Here is a 24,379-nt window from a genome sequence, read left to right as displayed (position 1 = left end):
AATAGCGCCACCCATGTCAATACAGTGATAATCTCGGAGGTTGAGATCTCGCAAGATATTGAAAACTGCGAGATTTCGCTGGTATCCAAAATGGCGGATACACCTTCGTGAGTGCTGTAAGGGGGTTCATGCTGTTTATTTCTAGGAATTTAGGAGCACATACTCTGAATTTACGTAAGGTAATGTACAGTCGATTTCTTTTCTATGTCCTCTGTGTATCCATTAGTTTGTTGTAATGGTTGACCGCGATGTTAGAGGTTTCTGAAAGTTTTACACTAACTTAACATCGCCCATATAGTAAATGAACGAGCTAGATGCGTAGGTGTGTGTGTGTGTCGCTCTCGGCATCCGAATAAAATTTGACATCGTGGACAAGGTTGTTAGGGCGTTACGTTCTTAGAGTCAGTGACAGTTATTTTGATCTTCATGTTATCAAAATAAGTGTATAACAATTAAAATAGGCACGACTGTATTAATGATGTTAAGTCGCCAGTAGACGATTCGTGTTGTCAATGTGAGCTAGCCAGCCGAGTCTGTATCTAGACGACATCGCGAAAGTACTTGTGCCCAGAGACCGACCGGTTCATTTATTAAATAATTCCATCTTCTTCTGAAATAAACAAATAACACATAATTAATTCCCCAATTTTTACGAATGTGTTATGCGGAAAAGAAGGTATGATCAGTTATATTTGCTATGACATAACGGAAATGATAGTACGAGTGCATCCTCCGTCTACCATGTCTACTGTCAGTTGTGCCCCGAGTTTGACGGAAAGTGAGTGATTTGACAAGACAATCGGGGGTTGTAAAAGTCAATGCCATCACGTGGATTGGGAGTGCCCAGATCATTAACACAATTCACAGTCGAGACGTCGCCGTTTAGTGAACCGTACTACCGATAAGATCATCGCTGTGAACACAAATATATATTCTTTTTTCTTTCTTTTTCGAAACCCTTGGATTTATGTACAGTACTAATTGGCGTTGATGATATTGAAATTTAATTCTCTCTTACCTTGAAATTGAATGAATTATTCTAAAAAAGACAACTGACAGCTGGGTTTGAATTTATCTATTTTGAGAAATTTGTTTAATATTCAATTGTGTATTTTTGTTTAATTTCACGGTGACAGTGTGCAATAGCAATATAAAGTAACAACAACATGGATACGATTTCGTGATACTGTAGGGTGTATTTGGAAAATAATGTTTGAAATTGAATGGGTTTGCAGTCAGCAAAATTAATTTTAATATCTGCATTTTAACAGCAAGGTCAAATAGATTTGTGGTAGGTAAAGAACATTTTAGCATAGTCAGTGTTTTTGCTAAGGTTGGGTAACCCTGGTAACAGAAAGAGAGAACGGAGTAAAAATGGCAATGTTTCCCCATAGAGTAAATGATAATATTGTTTGGGAACCCAGGTAAAATGAACCCCCAGTAGATTTTACCTACTTACAGCCCTTAGCAAAAGAAACACTGATAGTGAACAACTTAATTCAGCTTTTGTTACCCTCAGGCTAAAAAAATGTAGTGTATTGCAGCTTATTAGATCAATACAAGAAAAGTTCATAGCCCCCAAATATGTACAATTGCAAAACCAATAATGTCCATTTTTATTTCTATAAATGCAGCTACAGTTAAACCTAAAAAATTCAACTGTGTGTAAATAGTTTAGGACATTGAAACACTTCCTCTTATAGTCATCTGGTACGGATGAACTTGGTCTCTGATGATGCAAACTGCAGGACATTTTACAGTTGCGTAGATTTAGAGAGTATTGATTCCAGGCGACACTTCCTAGTTGTAGTGATACATTAATATGTACATTGTACATTCACTATGAACCAAGAGCAGACTTTGGGAGATATTTCCAAAATGTACATTCCATGTACATGTATACAATGTTACATGTAGTGTTCACTGCCTGCAGACAATGCACATTGTTCAGGTTTATGCTGTTAAGGAGTCCAATCCTACATATGTATTCCAATTCCTAGCCCGAACTCCCTAGCTGGAATTCAAACATGCATCTACATTTGTACATGTACATGTATTGTACAATCGATCCACTGTTTAACTTTTTTTCCCCAAATGTCATGTCTTTAAGATTCACTATGGTTGAATATTTAGAGTGGCTGATTTGGAATTTGCATGTTGCAGGGTTGAGCTTCTATGGGTTAGCCATTGCCATTTTTTTTTTGTGAAGGGCTAAAGTCCCCTGGCAAGATTTAAACTGTGATTGTGCCTCAGTCAACCCAGTGGTAAAAGTTGTAGACCTGGTAGGCTAGACATTGCAGTTTGAATGCTTTACTCCTACATGTAAAGGCTGCAATTGATTGTATGCTCCCCATGGTGTTGAGGAAGTATAAATGGCTGCTGTGCCACTATAGGTCCATATATGGGGATAATTGTAAAATACATTTACATGTAGAATAGTGTGTGGGAAAGTGCTATACAAGAATCCCATTGCACACCTGCTATCTTGAATGCATTTCATCATTTATAAATTGTACCTGCACTTGCTGTAACTGGAGTATTATTTTTTCAATCAGACAACCAACAATATATTCACTGAAAATGGTTAAAATACAAATAATTAGACATTGCATATGTTAATTAGAGGTCTATTTTATCTAGTAAAAGTAGTATAGTAATAAGTTGAAATTGTGATTCATTGAGGTGCTGATTTTTGGATGCGGACTCAGGGTCAATTTGATTGGATATTCATGTACATTGTATTACACCGTACTACATTTTACATGTACATGTGTACCATTGTGCCCGGTAATGGTAGCCAAATTTTGTTGTTACGAGTCAAGATGATAAAAACTGGCATTTCTTGTGAGTCACCACATAGTAAGAGATAGGGGAACAACAAATTCTCGCACGTCACTAAAAAAATGTGTGCGTCAGTGGCTTAGCGCGCACACTGATGTGGACTGCTGTACAAATACATTTTTTTGTATGTTTACCCACAGGTGATTCAATACTGTTCAGGGTGTACACTATAGTATTATTACAATTAAGCCATTATATCTGGAGGAAAAAAAAAAACAGTTTCAAAAAACATCCCCGTTGCAGCAAGTGCAGCTGTTTACTGTACAGGAAGTTGAATGAGAATAACAAGTCATTTACAGTAATAGTTCATACCATTGTTTAAAGTATGCATGTACATGTACACATACAGTACAATGCACATGTGTAGAATTATATGTAAACAATACAGCTGAACTACAACTAACTACATGTACATATCATCATGCGTGAATGACATCATCTATATACTCTGAAGAAGGTTATCTGAGGTCATTTCAAAACATTCATATTTCCAAACTGCCTATCATGTTTCTGTCATAATAATTTATTATCTACTGATTAAAGTCTGTTGACCCCTTCTGTCGTATCAATACAAAATATGTTTTTAGTCACAGGGCTAGGGGTAACGGTAAACAAAGAATACAAACTTGTTGTATACAATGTAGTTCTGTTGAAACATGGTACAAATTTATGAGTAAGTTTGATAAATGTACGGCCCGTTATATTTTATACATTTGTATTGTTTATCGAGGTTGGTCAGATGTGTCATTGGTTGCTCACAACAATTGTGTTTGAATGTACTGCATACAATGAATCTATGTTTGGAGTTTCCCTTCTCTCAGTCTGTTACTTTGGTTAAAACAATCTGAATAAAGGCATTGTTTATTGTACATGTTACATGTATACATTCGTCATCATTTCATCACACAGAGTATTTCAATCATGGAGCAATCTACCAGAATATGTTGTCACTGCTCCACTCTAGTCTAAACTCATTAGCCTGGAATCCACGCTGATGGGATGTAAAAAAGCCAATCTGCATGGGATTCCAGGCTATAAACTCATTCAAGGCAAGACTTTTCTTTTACTATTGATAGAGGTCAAAGACCTGTACAAAGTTCCAGTGGTTTGCTAAAGTCTAGTTACAGTTCAGTGCATATTTGTTGATACAATGAATTTGGAGGTACATTGTATGGGTCAGGCATAAGGTTGTATGGGAATGGTGCAGTTTTCCAGTGTTTGTCTAGTAGTGATGATGATGATGATGATGATGATGATGATGATGATGATTTAGCTTTCTACATTCTTTCCTTATTGATCATTCAATATTGTAAATTCTAAACTACATGTACATGTACATGTAGCACAGTTTCTGTTTTGTTTTATTATGAACAAAACAAGTCTTACACAATTCTGTTTCAGTTTCAAACTGGTTTTCTCCAGTACCTGAGTCACTGACATTTGTAATTCATCCGTGTTCAAATGTAAGCTATATATTTGTTGACTACATGTACACATGTACATGTATTGTAACAGTATGCATATCTTTTGGCCCAAACCAATCTTGTTGTACACTAAATCTGTTACATTCACACAGGGTGTGTTATTTAGTCGGAAGTTGATGACAATGTATATACAATGTATAGAGAGGAGTTGAAAGCTACATGTACATTCATGTATGTGCCTTTCTTTGAGGCACTATAGTCATTATTCCATCACCATGGCAACAGGATTATATCTAAATCCATAAATATATCAAGTCATTGTCTAGTTTACTTTTGTGAGGATTCTAAACTCTGGTACGATAATCTTACAAATGTCAGTGTTTCTGTTTTCATCAAATCTTGCATATTTGACTCATTTTCAAATAAATGTACACACATAAAAATTTGTGTCTGTGTACGCACTTACGCACTCCATTACATTAGCCCAAGACGACAGACATTTTGCCTACGATGTTAGCTGACATGTGCGAATGGTAAATGTCAATGTTGTATTGATGTTAGTGTTTTTTTTCTCAGTGTTTCGAAATTAATTAATATACAATGAATTGATGAAGATCAATCTTTTTTAATTGATGAATTTCTATTTTTTTTTCTATTCCAGGTATATTTTTGAGGCTTACATATATGCAGCAGTCTCAATACCCGTCTTTATCTTTACCTCTACCTGTGTAGTAATAGCCACTAGAATATAACTCCCCAATGTTTGTCCGGTAGAATGGAAATTTGTTTGTTGTCGGTTTGTGTTTTCAAGAGGAATTTACATGTACAATGGCTGTAAACAGTACTTGTGTGGCCGTGGTGTCAGAAGAGATGAACGGCGAACGAGAGGAAGTGAACGATACAATTACAGATATAAGCGTCAAGAAATACACGCTCGCAATGCAGAATTCAATGCAAAATTCTTACAACGATGATGGTGACTGTGACGGTGACGGTGACGAAACTGTTGTTGAAGATGGTGATGACGCAGTGGAACACTTGCCAAATTCAAACGGTGTTTCAAATAGTGTTCCGTCGATAGATGATAATTTAGAGGAATCTGATCCAGAATTAGAAACAACTCTAAAAGGAGATGATTATGAGACAAAATTAGATCCTTCCAAAATGGATTTGTCCCTGGACTTGAAGAAAATACAATTAAATGGAAATGGTGCTAGTGAAGTAGATGGTAGCAGACCCCCCTCTGATAGGGCAGTGGGGATGTTTATGGACAACCCTCCCCCTCCTAAACAGTCGTGGCTTCTCAGATTATTTGAATCTAAATTATTTGACATTTCCATGGCAATTACGTATTTGTATAAGTCTAAAGAACATGGAGTTCAGTCATACATAGGTAAGTACTATCAATCAATCAATCAATCAGTCAATCAATCAAGCAATCAGTCAATCAATCAATCAATCAATCAATCAATCAGTCTATTTCCATGGCGATTACATGTACATCTTTGTATCAGTTTAAGGAACTTGAAGTTCTGTTCTACATAGGTAAGTACATATACTATCGATCAATCAGTCAATCAATCAATCAATCAATCAATCAATCAATCAAATTCAATTAATCAATTAGTGAATCAGTGACTCAATTAATCTCTGAATCCTTCAGTTAATCATTGAATCAAGCGATCAATCATTTAATCAGTCAATCAATCAATCAATCTATCAATTGATAAATATATTTATCAGTCAGTCTATGATCAGTTTGTTTACTTATCAGTTTGATATTCAGTTGAACAATCAACAGATCAGTGAGTTATTTTCTGACACCAAGTTATTAATACTGGTGTTATAAATGACTTTTATAAATGACTCTTAAGATAGACTTGAGAAGAAACTATTACAATGTATATTAAGTTCCTTCCAAATTAGTCACAACTACCGTACATGTGCATAGCAGTGTGCCCTCTAAGCCAATTTGACATGCCACTGACGCACACAATTTCTAGTATTGCAGTGTTGGTGTTCCCCGAAATTTATCTCTTATACTATGTGGTGACTCACAAGAAATCACACTTTTTTCATTTTGACTCACAACAACAAAATTTGTCTATCGTTAGAGGGCATACTGATGAGAAGGCGTGGCTGTTCATGGTCTACAGGTACATGTACAAAAAATGTATGTGGGAATCAGTGTGCCCTCTAATAATAGCCAAATTTTGTTGTCGTGGGTCGATATGATAAAAACTGGCATTTCTTGTGAGTCACCACATAGTAAGAGAAAGGGGAACACCAAAGTTTGGTGCATCACTAGAAATTGTGTGGGTCGGCTTAGAGGACACTCTGGTGGGAATGCATACTATCACATTGTGGTGTTTGACACCTGTAGAAAACACTCCATTAGAACAGAGTACACAATGTGGCTTGTATTGAATGGGTTAAACTCAGTATTGGTATTGTGCAACTCAGCAAGGTCACTACATTCTTTGTATAATGTGATGAATGGCTATTTTGTATTGAATACTTAGATGCAAATTTTATGTTAAATCCCCACTAGCTGTAATTTGAACCATACTGTTCATTTTCTTGGGGTCATTTTCTATATTTATAACTTGTGTATGATGTATGAATGCCTAAGCCCTTGCTCAGAGGGGTATATGTATCTGTTTACTACAAATTTATAATTCCTTGATAATTGAGTAAATGGTCAGTACCTCTTTCATTCAAGACTGTTTACACATGGCCATCAGGTCAATTATGGAGCATTAATTGTTAATGACCAGTAGAGAGGTACATGTAATTCAGTTATCAGAATGATTGAATTATTTACACATGGACGTCAAACCAGCATGGTCAGTGAATAGTGGAGATGTGATTCAGCTATGGCATGCTGGAAGTGGAATCATGGAAAAATTTGGTCCAGTATTCATCTATTAAAAATTAATGAGAACTCGGTGGTAGCTAGCTACTACACTGGGGTTTTTACTATATATTCACTCTTCAGGGCCATTTATTTGATGTGTATGAACAAAATACATGTACATATTATATGTATGCAATTACTTTTAGAATGGTTTAGTTCCTAGCATATTGCACTTACTCTGGTCTCAATTCATACACTCTATTGTGGTAGAAAATTGAAATGGGGCAAATTGAAAATTGTATGGGAAAAAAATTGATTGCTGAAAATTGTCAGTTGTTTGCCTTGTAATGCCTAAATGTGACCTTTTAGTTTAGAATTGTACATGTGAAAATATCCTTTTTTTGTCAGCAGTATTCAGAGTACATTTTTTGTAATTATATCCCCATTCAAGGGCATATGCTGAATTTTAATATGTGTTGCTTGAGAGTAATTTTTAGTGCACATATAATGGTATCTTTTTTATTTCATTTTTGAAACATATTTCATTAGATAGTATTAGGCCAAAAGAAAAAAAAAAGAATTGTTTCTGGTCAAGACAGTTTGTCTAAACTGTGATAACACGATTTTTTTTTTTTAATTCTCAACAAACCTGTCACTCAGTCTACTACAATTTATGGCAGTTACTGTTCTTTTTATTTAGTATTTTAGAGCAAGTGTGTATGTGGGGCAGATGTCATTTGCTTGTTCATGATTGGCTCTGCAGTAGGGAGGGTTATTATTGTGTTTCCCCATGGATATCGTCTGCAGACTGCATGGGCTGGACAAACACACACACACACACACACACACACACACACACAAAGACAGACGCAGGGATATTTAAATGATGCACTTGCTGACCAGAAACAATTCTTTCTTCTTTTTTTTGGCCTTACAATTACATTGTACGTGATATTGGCAAAACTGAAAACTGGTATTTAAGCATGTAATACATCTTAAGACTGTGTAATGATATACATGTAATTTATTACATAGATACTTAGTATACTAAAAATTCAAAGAAACCACTATTGAAATATTATGCCATTTAAAAAAATGATTAACTACATGTACATTTGTATGGTATTATAACAACATTAGAAGACAGTATAAGGCCATCAAGGGAATACATTAACACTAGGTAACACTATACTATCAGTATATTAAATTAAATTGATGTTCATGTAAGTGTTTTCACATTATTAACACAGGTTATAAAATCAGCTTATTGTCACTTTCAGCAGATAACATATACAAAAAAGAGTGTACAATGTATACTGTTTCTTATATCGTAATCTGCGTCAAAGCCCACTTTTAATTTGTAAATTTGTTGACGTAATACTACATTAATATTGTTGAGTTTAGCTAAATTAAATTCCTAGGTGTATATGAGTGATGTTTGGATACTTTAATTTGTTTAATTACAGGGTTGTTGGCATGTTATCAATTTCACCATATCATACATGTGTAGTATAATAACACACTGCCAGACATCCGGACAGGATGATCTTGAGGTCATCCTTCATACGATCTATTTCCTCATCCAGCGCTTTGTCAAAGTTTGTGCTTTCAAAACTGCTAGGATAGATTTTATTAGATGACGCCATTTTGGGATATTGGCTCATCATACAGTACATGTACAAATGTTGATATAACAGTGTCTTGTATCTATTTTACTTATAATTAGTTGTTTTAAACAGTTTACACAGCAGGATGTGCCATACAAAATGTATGTCCTATAGTATAGGGATCTTCAAAACTTCCTTGACACATTTGTCGTGCAAGGATCTCAAAGTCCTCTTCTACAACGATAATGTTACCGCTAATGCCTGCCACTTCTTGTTCAAATGTGTCATGAGTTTCTAAACGACAAGTTCGTACTTCTGTGTCACATATGTATGTGTCTGGGCCCAATGGCGGTAGATTTTTATACTTGAAGTCATTTCTGCTACCAATGTTAAATTCAAATATTGCTGGTGCAAATCGTGACTACATATACATGTATTCTGTACTTTTCTCGGGTACCAAGCAAAAGGGCATGTTTGCCTTGTGCATGTAGAGTACGTAGTGTCTACATTAGTAACATATATAAATACAAAAATATGTAAATCCTCAGCTAATGAGACAGAGTTCAGAGGTCAGTTAACTTGATCCATTTTCATTTTTTGTGAAAATGGTATCAAAATGGTCACCATACCCAATCTATTCTTTCTCTCGTCTCCAACCAGCAACTTCAGAAAAGTTTTTTTTTTATACTGTTCTGGTTTCTGAGTCATTAGAATAAAAGACCAAGTATTTGTTGCAGGTCAAAATGATAAAAAAACAACAACAGGTTTTTAGTGAGTCACCAAATAGTATAAAGGTTAGGGAACACAAAAGTTTGAGGTGGCTCAAAAATTGAAGCAGTGCTGTTTCAATTTCAATGTACAGTGTATTGCAGATTACTGTTTAACTCACTGTCTGGTACTTGTAACCTTGCAGTAAGAAACTGTACATGTTACACTTTAACTTTAAGATAGCAAGATTGAGTGAATACAGTTCTACCTCACCATTCCGTAGGTACTACAGATCACGTGAGATAGCGCTTATGTACCCACAAGTCAATGCGTTAGTATTACCACAAGTCTTAACGCAACAATTCTTATAGGCTCTGTTGAAACATCTGTACGTTTGTGGGATCTGCCCGACAGACACAAAACAGTGCTTTCCAGGGTGTGCTCAAAGTACTACTGCACGCACATCATTTAATTTGTTAATTTCTTGCTACATTTTTGTCTAATTGAAATGAAGTACATGTACCATACCACCAAGCAGACATCAAATGTAGATGTCAAAACATGGCACCTGCGTGTCTGTGTCTAGTTCAGACTAAATGTAGCAAGAAATTGCAATCATGGTAACTTTACATGTAAATGTACATGTAGCATGTGCAGTTTCTTATTGGTTTCTGTGTGGTGGTATGAAACGGAGCCAGTGAACACTAACCTGCAATGTGTTGTACATGTACTTTACATCAGACACATTGCTTTGAGTCCTCATTTGAAAATTATTAAAGGGAAACACTATCATAATTCAAGTAGAACAATTGCTGTCGCCACTCTGCACTTCACTGAAGACTGAATTTTCTGTTCATACTAGCATTTGAAAATTACCATATTCATCGAACATCACAGTTTTGTATTGAAACTGTAAAAGAAGCACTTACAAATGAACATCCACGGTGTAAAACAGAATTCAGTTTATAAATTTACAATTTTGATAGAAAGAAAAATAAATTGAAACCCCCTTACCATATTATTATAGAACTTAATTTAATACACTAAAGATATTTTTAAAAAGAATAATAATTTGAAAGCAGTAATGTATTGATTATGTATCTGTTTGTGATATCCTTTAATTAATTTGTGCTTGTTTTCTCCTCATTTTTTCACAGGAAATAAGTTTTTTAGTTTTCCCAACGAAGATTGCAATTTTTATCTGCCTCAGATTTTTAACATGTACATTCATATGAACGATGTAGCTGATGCACTTCATCCGTTTATAGTGGCCAGGTAAGTGATTTGGAATTCTATATTTGTGAGTGTAAAAAAAATTCAACCAAGTTGGGAAGGGGAGGAGCTTGACAGTCACAGCAGGTTGTTAACAGAAAATGTATATGTACCTCAGAAATAAACTCTGTAAAGAAATTTCTTTGTTACTTTGGTCAAGAGAACTTCAACCTCAAAATCAATAAAAAAGAAATCTGGGTTCACCATACAAATTTTTGAAGTAGAGGTCAAAATGATATCAAAATTTAGTCATTCCAGAATCCAATATGGCCGTAGAATCCAATATGGCCCCCAGTAGAGGTCAAAATGATATCAAAATTTAGACATTTCATAATCCTATATGGCCACCAGTAGAGGTCAAAATGATATCAAAATTTAGTCATTCCAGAATCCTATATGCCACCAGTAGAGGTCAAAATGATATCAAAATTTAGTCATTCCAGAATCCAATATGGCCACCAGTAGAGGTCAAAATGATATCAAAATTTAGTCATTCCAGAATCCAATATGGCCACCAGTAGAGGTCAAAATGATATCAAAATTTAGTCATTCCAGAATCCAATATGGCCACCAGTAGAGGTCAAAATGATATCAAAATTTAGTCATTCCAGAATCCAATATGGCCGCCAGTAGAGGTCAAAATGATATCAAAATTTAGTCATTCCAGAATCCAATATGGCCACCAATGATACTGTTTATAATTCTATGGGGAAAATAAAAGATCGACAATTTCCTCGAAAACAAGACAATAAACCTCAAATCTCTTAAATTATTTCTAAAAGACCAGGAACAAGCTATCATATAACAAACTTTAGAGAGCATTGAAGATTTTGATTTCAAGGAAATTTGTCCCTGATGCACACTATTTTAACAGGAAACAGATAGAAATGACCTCACCAAACTTAGAACACATCTTTAAAATGTCTAATAGTTTTCTTTTGACAAAGTAACAGTAAAAAACTTATATTTCTCAGATGCATAAATATGTTAGTAATAAGAGTTCCAACCATTTATCTGTATTGGTATTATTAATATGAATTAACTAATGAACATTTTTATAACTCACAGTCAAAAAATTTCGTGGAAGTTTTGCTCCGTCTCGTCAGCATTGTCAGGGGTGTACTGAATATTGGCTATTCATTCTAGTATAAGTAATGTGCTCATCTGTGGCTTACAGTTAAATATATCGTTATTAATTGATACTTGATATAAATTATTCAATGAATATTAAATGTCTGTCTCTGAGGTTCTGAATAGTCCCTGTTATTCTGTGTTAGATCATTGTACATGTATATAATGTAACATAAATGCATCAGTACATACTGGTAGTTGAGGCTACAAAAAACACAAGGCTTTGATAATTTTAAACTATATATCTGATATTTAACTAGCAGCTGCCACAAGAATTCATTTTTTTGAAAACTATTTGGTTACACATAATAACTTAAATCCTACAATCATACACCCTGAAGAGTATTGAATCACTTGTTGGTGAATGTACATGTATTTTGTGTAGCAGTACCCACACACAGGGTATGGTGCAGTAAATCCATTCAAATTGATTTTTGGGTCCGCATACAAAAAATCAACATGCCAAATAAAGCATGATTTTCACTTATTGCTAAACTTCTTATAGATAAAATAGACATCTAATTGACATGTACAATTGTCTAATTATTGTTTTGTTTTTTAACAATGTCCAGTGAATATGTTGTTCAGTAGTTTTCTGATTGAAAAAATAATACTCCAGTGAGAAGTAGTGCAGGTCTAACAACTAATGAACCACTCTGAAATCCTACCCTACTAGCTACAAGTACATTTTGTACACATGATTTCAAAATTTTAAATACCTTTATATATCTCTAAAGTGATTTAAATTCTTTCTCACATTCTGTTTAATCTGGACCCAATACAAATACTTGAATTAGTTTAACATGTAACCTATTGTTGCGGTGAACCACAAGACTTTGATATTTTGCCCTATCTCTCAGTCTTTGTGATGGCTTTAGAGATATACATAGCTTACCCACTGCCCTACTGTGCTAGTTTGTGCAATTGTTAGTATTGTGTGTGGTTTGACCTCAATCAGCTGGAAGATTGACCCAGGTTAAAGGTCGTTTCATGACAAGATAGGATGCGCCTAATCAGTACAATGTAATCTGGAGATAAGACAATGCAATGATAGCTGTAATAGCCATTGTTTAAAGGTTAACACACTTTGAGTGTTGCTTTAACTGTATAGCGTGGACCAAGTGACAGCTGATAGCATCTGATTATTCCATATCTTTGTTCATTTAAATAATCAGGACACAGATTTCAAGTAGAGGATTGTGTCATCAGACTTTTTAACAAGAGAACTGATTCATCTGTTATTTTTATTTTATTTTTTTGTATTGATTTCCATTTGGTATAGTCCTTATAGGTGGTGTACTTGTAGATATGGTCTTTAGCACATCTGAACTGAGGTTCAGCGTGCTATAGGCATCAAGTCCGTGGGTATGTAGGTGTGCACAGATATATGTGTGTGGGTGTGTGTGCATGTATTTGTGTGTGTATGTGAACAACTTAAAGTGAGAAACCATGGAGTCATTTCAAATTCGGTAGGGACAAGCAATCTGAGCCGTGTTTTTTAAGGTACATCCAAAAGAGTCAAAATAGGTTGTCTTTTACAGTGGAAGTCTATGATTTATGGTTATATTGTGTTACATAATCACTTGGCTAAAGTTCATGGGATGTTCCATTATCCTGTAGGGGTGTTTTCATATTTGAAGTGTGTTTCTCTCACTGCATATACGTATGTCAGACATTGGATTTCATTTGTGCACATTGCCATTGGCAGTATTTTTATGGATACAATGAGGCACATTAATAGATTATACCAAATTGTATATTCTAACTAATACCATGGCTTTTTTTGTGATGATGACTGGATGATATTCATTATACAAATGTACAAATGCATCCCCAATTTCTTGTTTATACAGATGCACCCACATTCACAGTCACACCAGATCACATTGATCATTGTCAAGGGCAACATGCTATTAAGTGGTATATACATTGTATGTCAGGAACATAGTCTAGGGATTGATAGTTTCAAATGTACAGTGATTTTGGATAGTAGAAAGGACTTGAATGGACACCAAGTTATAAGTACAATAATAGTGTATACATGTACACTTCCATTACAAATTCTAAAGGTTAGAAGATAAGTGCATGAATGCAAAGTACCATTATTTAAATGTGATTTGAACCTCTGATAAATGGAAAAGGATTAAAAGTACTGATATACACATTTTTCAATGTTTTGGGAATTATTTTCGAGGCAAAGATTTCATCTTAAAGTAAAAAAAACAACTGGAGAAGGTCAGGTAGATTTTACCAATATGTACATAGCAGTTCTCCACCATCACATAAAACACTGACCATACTGTATAAAGATACTGAGGACCAGTGTACCCTCTAATGATAGCCAAATTTTGTTGCTGTGAGTCAAAATGAGAACAAGTTGTGAGTCACTACATAGTAAGAGATAGAGGAACACCAGATTTTGGTGCGTCACTAGAAATTGTGTGCGTCAGTGGCACATCAAATTGACATTTTTTTTTTCAAGGGCACACTGCTGAGGACATTCGTCACCCATATCATTACAATATCTCTGTATTATGCTGTTATTTTCTATTTTCATAACCCTGCCAGCAAACTAACTGTAAATACCCAGCAGTGTACCATACATTCTATTTTCATCAGATTTTCTCATTATCATATTTCACAGGCTGCAAAGTAAACATGTTATAAATCTTAGCTTGTTGTTTGTACAAACAGTGCAGCCAAATTATGACAAGTGAATAGAAGAGAGCCTTAACAACCTCCCCCCCCCCAGAAAAAAACACTGTTTTTCTGAGTTATTTACTCTTTGTCACATTACCCAAGGCATGTGTTTATTGATACTATAAAGTTGATCTACTGTTGTACAATATGCAAATGAATTATACTTTTTGGCAGTATCCGTACCAGTGCTTTAGTGCTCCCGAGCATCCATGCATATATTTACATTAACGTTCATCCACATGCTAGAGTATGCTTATCCAGTCGTGTGTGTTCTACCTTGAAATGCATAACCCAATTTCTTTCAAAAGGTGATAAGGCAAAAAGTGGTCAACTATAATAGTAGACATAGGCATGTCATTTACTTAGTAATAGCTGAGGAATTAAAATCGTTGAAATTCCATTAAATTGTCTATACCTCATTACTGTACCTAGCTACATTAGCGCCCTCATGAGAGCAAGAGCCCAATGCTTTTGTTTTTTCGGCTGTAGTCTTTATATTGGTAATGGTACTGTTAGCTTCAATTTGATACAAAATTCTAACAGTTGTTATAGATATGTCCTTATCCAATAAATTTATTAGAAGTTCATTTGAAGTAAAATCATAATTGTTTATTTCAGGTGTCGTTCCAGTGTAGACTTTTCCCTGCATGCTGCCTGGTTGTTAGGTGCATACACTGTCAATGGACAAACACCTAAACCCAGAAGACAAAGTCGGGCTGCAAAGCTTCGGAAGATGATTCTGTCTGAAGAACTCAAACCAAAACCCACAAAGGCAGGAAGTCCTACCAGTCCAGTGTCGTCACCCACCAGAAAAACACATCAGAGGTCCAGATCTGATGCATCTGCAGGTAATTTATATGTGTTTAATTTTTGTGTGTGGAATTATGAAATTTTATGTATATGTACTGTGACTTGAGACTGAATGTTCATGGTCTCGAGGGTATATTTACAAATGAGAATTTGTACTCAGTCACAGGGTCAAAAATTAACTCGTGTTAACTCGGGGCTGTGTGTGTGTGTGTGTGTGTGTGTGTGTGTGTGTGTGTGTGTGTGTGTGTGTGCGCGTGTGTGTGCATGCGTGTGTCTCTCTGTGTCTGTCTGTGTGTATGTGTGTGTGTTTGTGCATGATGATGATGCATGTGTGTATGTATGCGTGCATGACTTCGTCAAAGCTGCTAGACCTGTTGCCTTGATAGTAATTGATTGATTAATTAATTTTGTTTCAAACAGCGATATCCGTAAACAGTAACAACACAGGATTGACATTGATGCGGTCAGCCAGCACATCAAAGTTATGTATGGGTGACTTGACGTCAGGAAGGGCATTCAGTTCTGGATGTACATGTTTTGATAATTCAGCCAGTTTACTCCATGATCTTGCTGGAAGACCTAGAAAACGAAGAGAATGTGTGTGCAATGTAAGTATTTAAGAAATTTTTGAAATTGGTGATGCATAATTTAAAGGAAAGGATACTTTGTGAAATTTTGTGGCCTAACAAAAACAGGAATGTAAAAACAAGGTGAAATTAGTTGGTATTATTTATGCCAATGTTACGGTATTTATATACATGTATGTCATTAAAAAAATCCTGTCACACGAGGGTGTCCCAAATGAGGAAAAATGTGGGCTGAATGTATGGCATGTGTTAGCAGCTGGACAGGTTAATGCCTACACAGCCCTATGTTAACATCCGGCAAACTCAGGACTAACACTGCATGCCAATGCTAACACCTCATCAGTATGTGTTAGCACCTAGAAGGGTTGATACCTGTACCAGCCACAAGGCAAGCTCTGTGCTAACACTAGGCTGACACTAACACCTCACAAGTCTGTGTAAGCACATAGAAGGGGTAATGCCTGCACCAACCATATGTTGAGATTCCTGAGCTATACTTTAACTTTCAACAATTTTTCTGCTTCTTTTCAGTCCCCCAGACTACAACCTGAATTAGAATTCCTGAATGCATTAATGGGTATAGGTAAAAGACTACAAGGGTTAGCTACAAGGGAAGCCAGAAGTAAGTGATCCCTGAAAGTTCAACTAAATACACAACTTTACATCACGACACACATACTTAATGCTGTGTTTCTCATCATAACACCTCTAAAACAATGGGTCAATTGGTCGGTTACAAAATTTAAAAAAAAAACATATTGAAAATTAATTAATTTTTTTTGAAAAATTAGTGTATGTGTACATGTTCATGAAACTTTCATTTCATAATCTGGATGACATAGAAATGACAGTCAGAAAGAAACAAAGATCTACATCGTTTATTGCATTTCCTAAATTTCAGCCAAAAAATGATCATTTTCACACAATTAGGTACTCATGGGGTCCCCATCTTAAATCTAAAAATACTAGTGTTGTAACCATTGCCTTTTCTTATTGTTAACAGCTAATAGGTTATATGCAGAGCTAGCCATGTTGAATCTGAATCTACCAGCCCGTATCTGGTTACCGTTTGACTGTATACCAGCCAACCACCATATTGTAAGGATACCACCCAATGCAGCAGTGGTACTCAACTCCAAGGACAAGGTATGTCTTAGTATTATGTAGCAAATGTTATTAGAATATACCATGGGTCACTTTCTTGCACGAATTGTGCACAGTCACAGTTTTCATTGAGGATGAACTGTCCGAAAATGTATTCAAATTATATGGGGTGGGGATGTGGATGGGAATGGGGGTAGGGGCTGTTCAAATTCTTTATGTGTTGACTTGTACAGGGGAGTTTGTTCTTTACTTTATGAATATCACTATAAACCAAGGATGTGTATGAATGATCACGTATTATTACCTATAATCCTCAATGTAGGTACATGTAATCCAACCCTTCCTTATTCCAAAAATAAATCATGGTTGAATGTTGTGAAAATAAGTTCATACCCTCCTTTCAACCCTCTCTGTTTCTGGTTAATTAATTACTGTTCTTAAACCGTAACTCAAACACAGCACAGTCCAGTGTTCACAAATCTAAATTTCAAGTAAAATGAGTAATTATGTATTTCCATCCATCCATACAGGCACCGTACTTAATTTATGTGGAAGTACTGGAGTGTGAAGACAAGAACACATCACCTCTCCCAACCAAGTTACTAGAAAACACACTCAGGTACACTAGATCAGAAGAGAATCTACCAGACTGTCATCTTAACGATACACCACCTGGTAGCTTTTCTGTCTACTCTAAGAATGACCAAGATGATGATTGCTGGTCACAGGATGATGACATGATATTACAGGTGGGTACGATCACACTCTGTGTCCTCCCTGCAAAATAATGGTAAGAGCCATGGAAAATTTGCATGACAAAAAAATTATGTTGTTATGTTATGTATCCTGGATCAAAATAATGTGTGTGTGTGTGGGGGGGGGGGGGGTAGGAAGGTATATGGCACAGGAACCCACTGCTCTAGAAATGCCTACTTTTTTAATGATTTGAGTAGTAAACTGACTTTCACACTCCTGCTGAAAACTATTCTAGCTTGCCTTCACATTAATTTTAAATTCTGTAATCAGCTCTGTAAATCTTTTGTGACTTGAAGTGCTGTAATACTTGTGTAGGACTTATCACTGTAAAACCCCTGCTGAAGAAGTGAAAAAGGTACCCTTCGGTGTAATTAATATATGGGTGTACAAAACAGATGATTGATAGAGTTATAGAAAACGTCAGTCCTGAGCAGTATAATGGTCTTACATGTATGTACATGTAATCATTACATGTAAGACCATTATTTTGCTCAGGACTAGCTACTAATCCTTACAGCTTTACTGATAAGATGGCACAAATGCAAGAACCTGGAATTGAACCATGGTTCTTTGAGCCAATTGTTTGCTGTTTTGGGGAAATGACGGAACAGTATCCACTACATGTACTTCACTTTAGCTCTGTAAAGCACCAACGTACATTACATGTATTATTTACATGCACAATTTAAACAAAAAAAGGAAAACCTGATGTCTCAACTCTGTGTTTCTTAAGCATAGGCAGCTTTTCCCTATTGGAAATCTCATTTCATGCAAATTTCGTACGTAAAACTAATAATGATATTCTGTCTGTAGCAGTACCAACAATATGCTAGGGCTATATCCAGTGACAGTGTATCTCAGATATCCCACGATAGTTCTACAAGTGACAAAGAACCTGTCTACATAGCAGCAGGGGATATCAGAAGAAGACTATCTGAACATCTACATGAACCTAGCAAATCATTCAAGGTAGGAATAAGACAGAAAAACATAGTAAACAAATTGATGGGAGCATGGCTAATAATATACTATTGTATGTTAACTTTGTGCAAGGTTTGAATAAAATTGACAATTGCATGTCAGACAAACACTTGTGCACAACTGGCCTGAACACATTGTAATAACCTGTTCCTCCCAAACTTATATATTGGTGTGAGTATGGCTAATATATTATAGTATGCCATCTTTGTGCAAGATTTAAATGAAATTGACCATTGCATGTCAGACATACGGTTGTGCACGACTGATCAGATGCATTGACAGAACCCATTGTAATAGCGTGTTCCACCCAAAACATATATATTGATGTAAGTATGGCCCTATACTATAGTATGTCATCTTTGTGCAAGGTTTAAATAAAATTAACCATTGCACATTAATAAGCGAGGGCTTAAAAAATCGATGAATGCTTTTACACATTACAATCTCTGGACAAAAGCTAAGAAGTGTGACTTCCTAAAATATTGTTTTTGATGTAATTCTGTAAATTAATGCTTCGTAAGTAAAACTTGTCATTATCTATCCGATATCAGAGAGATCCTGATGATCCGTCAGCTGCTGCTTTGAAGGAACCATTTGAAGAGAAAAAACGTAGAATACAGGAAGCCTCACCCTATGGTCATTTACCCAATTGGCATCTTTTATCAGTTATTATCAAATGTGGTGATGATCTAAAACAAGAATTACTGGGATTCCAGATTCTCAAACAACTACAGGTAATCTACAACACAATATACACTTATTGTCAGGGTACTAGTATATGTTTATTGCCCCCAAGGGCTGTTATGCAGCATCTATTTTCCAAGGCTAGGGAAATAGTTACTACATAACAGCACCAGGGGTAATATGACGTCTACTAGTGCCCAAATACGACCAGGCAATAAGTGTTTTAACTTTTATATACCACATATTCTCAGGCACATATTCTTTCCATAGTTAAAGCAAATGGCTGGTAAAACCTCTGTATTACATGAATATTGGGAAAATATAACATGACTAGTGGCCCCTATATGCAAATTGGGGTCACTATAGGTCAATAGTCCATATCACGTGATATGATCTAGGCCAATCATTGAAGGGTATTGAAAATGATGTGTTTTAGATACTTTATGAATTCATCTTTCCGTTCTGTGCATTTTGTGGATGATTTCGATTGTTGAATAGTTTCCTTTGTGGTGTTACTCGTGTCATATAATACTTTCTGATTTCACATTCCCATGTTTCAATTTTGTAGATGATTTGGAGAGCTGAACACGTTCCTCTGTGGCTTTACCCATTCCATATAGTAGTGACATCAAATGATAGTGGTATGATTGAACCCATTATCAATGCCGTCTCACTTCACCAGATCAAGAAACACAGTCAGATGTCACTTCTCAACTATTTCTTCAAAGAATTTGGAGGTCCTACAACCGAAGAGTACCTTACTGCACAGAGGAACTTTGTACAAAGCTGTGCAGCGTACTGTTTAGTGTGCTATCTAATGCAAGTCAAAGATAGGTGAGTTAGGTAGTCTGTGCACCAATTTTATACTACTAGGGTGCTTACTAATGCAAGTAAAAGATAGGTAAGTTAGGTAGGCTGTGCTCCAATTTTATAATGCTAGGGTGCTTGCTAATGCAAGTGAAAGATAGGTAAGTTAGGTAGTCTTTGCACCAATTTTATAATGCTAGGGTGCTTGCTAATGCAAGTGAAAGATAGGTAAGTTAGGTAGTCTTTGCACCAATTTTATGATGCTAGAGTGCTTGCCAATTAAAGATGGGAAACTTAGAAAATCTTATTACTAAGTTATCTTCAGTTAGTGTATTACATGTAGTGTTTTCCCTGACCAAAGTTACCAGGGCACAATGCAAGCCTGCTAGTAATGTTGGATTTCCACCGTGATATGATATGTTATAAGTCACACTCCAAACATCTTCATTTTATATCAAACCAGTATCAAAACAGCCACCATATCGTAGTCTCCAAACCATCAACAACAGAACATGTCACTGGTTAATTATGGTAAAGGTCTAACAAGAACACTGCATGTGTATGCTATTCAGTGCTAGTTAATCTTAGAGATACTTAGATTTTATAATCTCAGTACCAAGCTAAGTTTGATATCCCAATTGGATAAATTCCTCGCAAGGAGGAAAGCAGTCAGCTGATTTATAAACAAAAAGAATGTAAAGGATGAATATAGTACATGTAGTCATGAAATGGTTACATAAAACAAATAAACTATTCTCCTTGATCAGATTCTAGTCACATTGTTGCATCAGCATGCAACTGAGATATTCATTAATTAACAATTTTGCAAGACAAATAGACATTTTGTAATAGTAAGGATAGGAAAATAATAATAATCATAATAATATCATAATGAAACATTTCTATACCGCCATATATCCACAACAGTGCTCATTGGCCCTTCACAAAAGAAGAAGAAAAAAAATTGCACAGTAAAGTTGATTATGTAGTATTTATAAAGATATTAGTTACATCAGGTAAATGATGATCTTATGCTCAACACAAAGATGCAAATTGGAAGTGATGTTTAAGACTCACAGGAATTTATTTTTCTTACCATGACAGGCATAATGGTAACATTCTGTTGGACTCAGTTGGCCATATCATACATATTGATTTTGGATTCATTTTGTCCAACTCACCCCGTAACCTTGGCTTTGAGAGCTCACACTTCAAATTGACTCATGAATTTGTGGAGGTAAGATGATATAGTGCTTGAAGATACAGTAGAAATGATGTAGGCTTGGTGTTTCTCATATGAGGTCATTACGTTTTTTGACATAAAGATAGACATATTTCAACTCTAGATTAACAATAACAATAACCACATTGAAAGTGCCTTCAGCAGAAGAAGAGAAAGGTTATGTACAAGTAGTGAATTTGTAATTTATTTCGTACATATTTGGATTGTTGTGATAAACTGTGTTGATTTAAATGATATCTTTACTAGACAACTGTACTGCTTATTTGATGTTTTAGACAATTTTGTTTTAGAGTGACTTATAGTGAAAGTGTTTCTCTGTATGTTTTCATTTTGTAAATTGTCACAAATCACTATAATAAACATCTACCACCACCATCATACCACTACTACTACTACTGTATATATAAAGTTGAAAGTAAGAAAAAGTAGCTGTTAGAACGTTAACATTATATAGGAACGGCATGTATAGTTTTTCTGTATTGAAACTTTGATGTATTATTTACAGGTAATGGGAGGACTGGGCAGTGACATGTTTGAATATTTCAAGATTTTAATGCTACAAGGTTTTATAGCAGCAAGGAAACACATGGATAAAGTAATTACACTTGTTGAAATAATGCAGACAGGTGAGTTTACAGCTATTCCTCTGCCATACCATTCTCAGCTGTAGTCAGTTAGTGAGTTATGCAGTTCTTTGTGTTCTGAAAAAAAGGCAATAACCATGAATGTCGCTGATGTAATATTTTTTATTGCTTGTTGGAATTGATAGAAGTCTTTCCTGTTTTGTCAAATTGCATCTGTTATGTTTTTTATTTTTCAAGCTTAGCAGCAAAGCAAAATGAAATTTGAGATTATTATCGAGTAATCCATTTGGATGAACCGAGTATGTTCTTCAGTGTACAGTCTTAAGCATACATGTACATGTTGAATCAGCCATGTTAGATTTTCCCATACTCCATTATGATGTCAAAGGTCATAATCATACTATCTCTAGTAGCCATATTGGATAAACCCATACTCCTCTATGATGTCAAAGGTTACCTCATGTAATCTGTAGTAGCCATTTTGGATTTCTCTCATCCTCTGAGATGTTGTTAAGAGTCATAGCATTAAATTTTGTAACTACACAAGTAAGTAAAACTTTCAAAGTTAACATCTATTACAATTAATGTAGTGCAAGTACAACCCATAACACCAAAGTAAAGCATTTTCTGTATGTACCACAATTGTTTATAGTATCCCCATAAAGTGTAAAAGTGTACAACTATCATTTGCTAATTGACCACATTAGAAAGGCCACATACTAGGCTTGTAAATAAACAAATTGAAACAGTACACTTTACACTTGATATGAATGCTACATTTTTGTATAAACGAGTGTAGCACATAGAAAAAGTGCTTTACTTCAGTGTTACTCATTGTATAAAGGTGCAATGTACTGAATTTCTTTCATTTATCCAACAGCTCAACTTCCATGCTTCAAGCAAGGTGCCAGTACTGTACGTGCAATGAGAGATAGATTTCACATGAATTTGACAGAAGAGCAGCTCCAACTCCTCGTTGAGAACATGGTGGAGTCCAGCATGCATTCCCTTACGACCAAAATCTATGATGGATTCCAATACCTCACCAATGGAATACTCTGAGACCAGTTTACTTCAAACCCCCTGAACAACAATGAAGTAGTCTGCAAAAGACAAGAACAGGAATATTTCATTTTCTCATTGTAGGGGTAGATGCATCAAAATGGATGTACTTTGAGAAGACTTTCCATTTAAAAAACAGCATTGCATATGTTCCATTCCAGTTCCAGAAATTTTACCTGAATGGAAATTTTATGTCTTGTGTGAAATTTTTAGCACAACTGAACTTGTTCAGTAGTGCTATAGGGATCGCCCGGCGTCTGTCTGTCTGTGTGTGTGTGTGGATGTGTGTGTGTGTGTGTGTGTGTGTGTAAACAACTTAAAGTCAAAAACCGCTGAACCGATTGCCACGATATTTGGTGGGTCCATTACTTTGGGTGTCTAGTTGGGAAATTGTTCAAATCAAAATGATCGCATCACAGGTGTGTGATTTTTGGTCAAAAAACTTAAACTCAGAAACTACTGGGCAGATTGGTGCGAAATTTGGTGGGAACATTCTTAAGGGGGTGTAAAGTAAGATTTGTTCATGACGGGATGATTCCATCAGTGATATGCAAATTAGGGCTAAAAATGTGTCTTTTTGGTTAAAAATCTATAATTCTAAAACTACTGAGCAGATTGGGCTGAAATTTAATGGGAATGTATCTAGGGATGTATGGACGAAGAAATATTAAGCATACCATGATTCCATGAGTGATATGCAAATTAGGTGTAAAAATGTTCATTTTTGGTCAAAAACTTATATCTCAAAAAGTACTTGGTCAATTAGTCTGAAACTTGGCAAGATGTTTCTGAAACTGTTATTCTGCAGATTTTCTTAAAAACATTTTGACAAAATTGGCCCTAGCGACCATGACCACACCCTTTAGCAACAACCAAATGGCAGTATATTTTGGTCAAATAACATCATCATCTGGTAAGCAAGTGAGTAAACATTCAAAAAATGTATGCAAATACCCTAGCAACCATGACCACGCCCATAGCAACAGCCAAACGGTGGTGTATTTCACAAAGATAACAATAGGGTTTAATAGATAATTGAATAAACATCCAAAAAATGTATGTAAATTTGCATAGCAACAAGACCACGCCCATAACAACAGCCAAATAATCACGTATATTGCAAAGACAATATCAGGAATTCATACACAAGTGAACAAAAACATACACAAATGTATGCAAATATATCTAACAACATGACCACGCCCATAGCAACAGCCAAAT

At 35.4% G+C, this 24,379-nt stretch overlaps 1 protein-coding gene across 1 annotated transcript; it reads left to right on the top strand.

Moving 5' to 3' along the window:
- The first annotated feature begins 85 nt into the window (after positions 1 to 85).
- On the top strand, positions 86 to 23,376 carry LOC144444171 (phosphatidylinositol 4-kinase beta-like). The gene is made up of 14 exons (XM_078133581.1): positions 86 to 179; positions 4,927 to 5,658; positions 10,595 to 10,712; positions 15,159 to 15,388; positions 15,771 to 15,958; positions 16,469 to 16,559; positions 16,941 to 17,083; positions 17,572 to 17,790; positions 18,611 to 18,766; positions 19,330 to 19,512; positions 20,031 to 20,296; positions 21,374 to 21,506; positions 22,018 to 22,138; positions 22,977 to 23,376. Exons 2-14 carry the CDS (start codon positions 5,094 to 5,096, stop codon positions 23,156 to 23,158), a joined length of 2,595 nt encoding a protein of 864 aa, XP_077989707.1. The 5' UTR covers positions 86 to 179; positions 4,927 to 5,093; the 3' UTR covers positions 23,159 to 23,376.
- The last annotated feature ends 1,003 nt before the right edge of the window (positions 23,377 to 24,379 follow it).

The sequence above is a fragment of the Glandiceps talaboti genome, chromosome 13, assembly GCF_964340395.1.
Source record: "Glandiceps talaboti chromosome 13, keGlaTala1.1, whole genome shotgun sequence".
In the NCBI taxonomy this organism is placed as follows: Eukaryota; Metazoa; Hemichordata; class Enteropneusta; family Spengelidae; genus Glandiceps; species Glandiceps talaboti.
The sequence above is the reverse complement of the archived record's forward strand: the minus strand, read 5'-3'. Positions and strand labels throughout refer to the sequence as shown.

What these genes read in the sequence shown, in the direction of transcription:
- LOC144444171 (XM_078133581.1), top strand. Translation starts at nt 5,094, where the DNA reads ATGGCTGTAAACAGTACTTGTGTGGCCGTGGTGTCAGAAGAGATGAAC. An exon ending in CAGATCTGATGCATCTGCAG is followed by an intron (nt 15,389 to 15,770) that starts GTAATTTATATG and finishes TGTTTCAAACAG; the next exon opens with CGATATCCGTAAACAGTAAC. An exon ending in TGTTGAAATAATGCAGACAG is followed by an intron (nt 22,139 to 22,976) that starts GTGAGTTTACAG and finishes TTTATCCAACAG; the next exon opens with CTCAACTTCCATGCTTCAAG.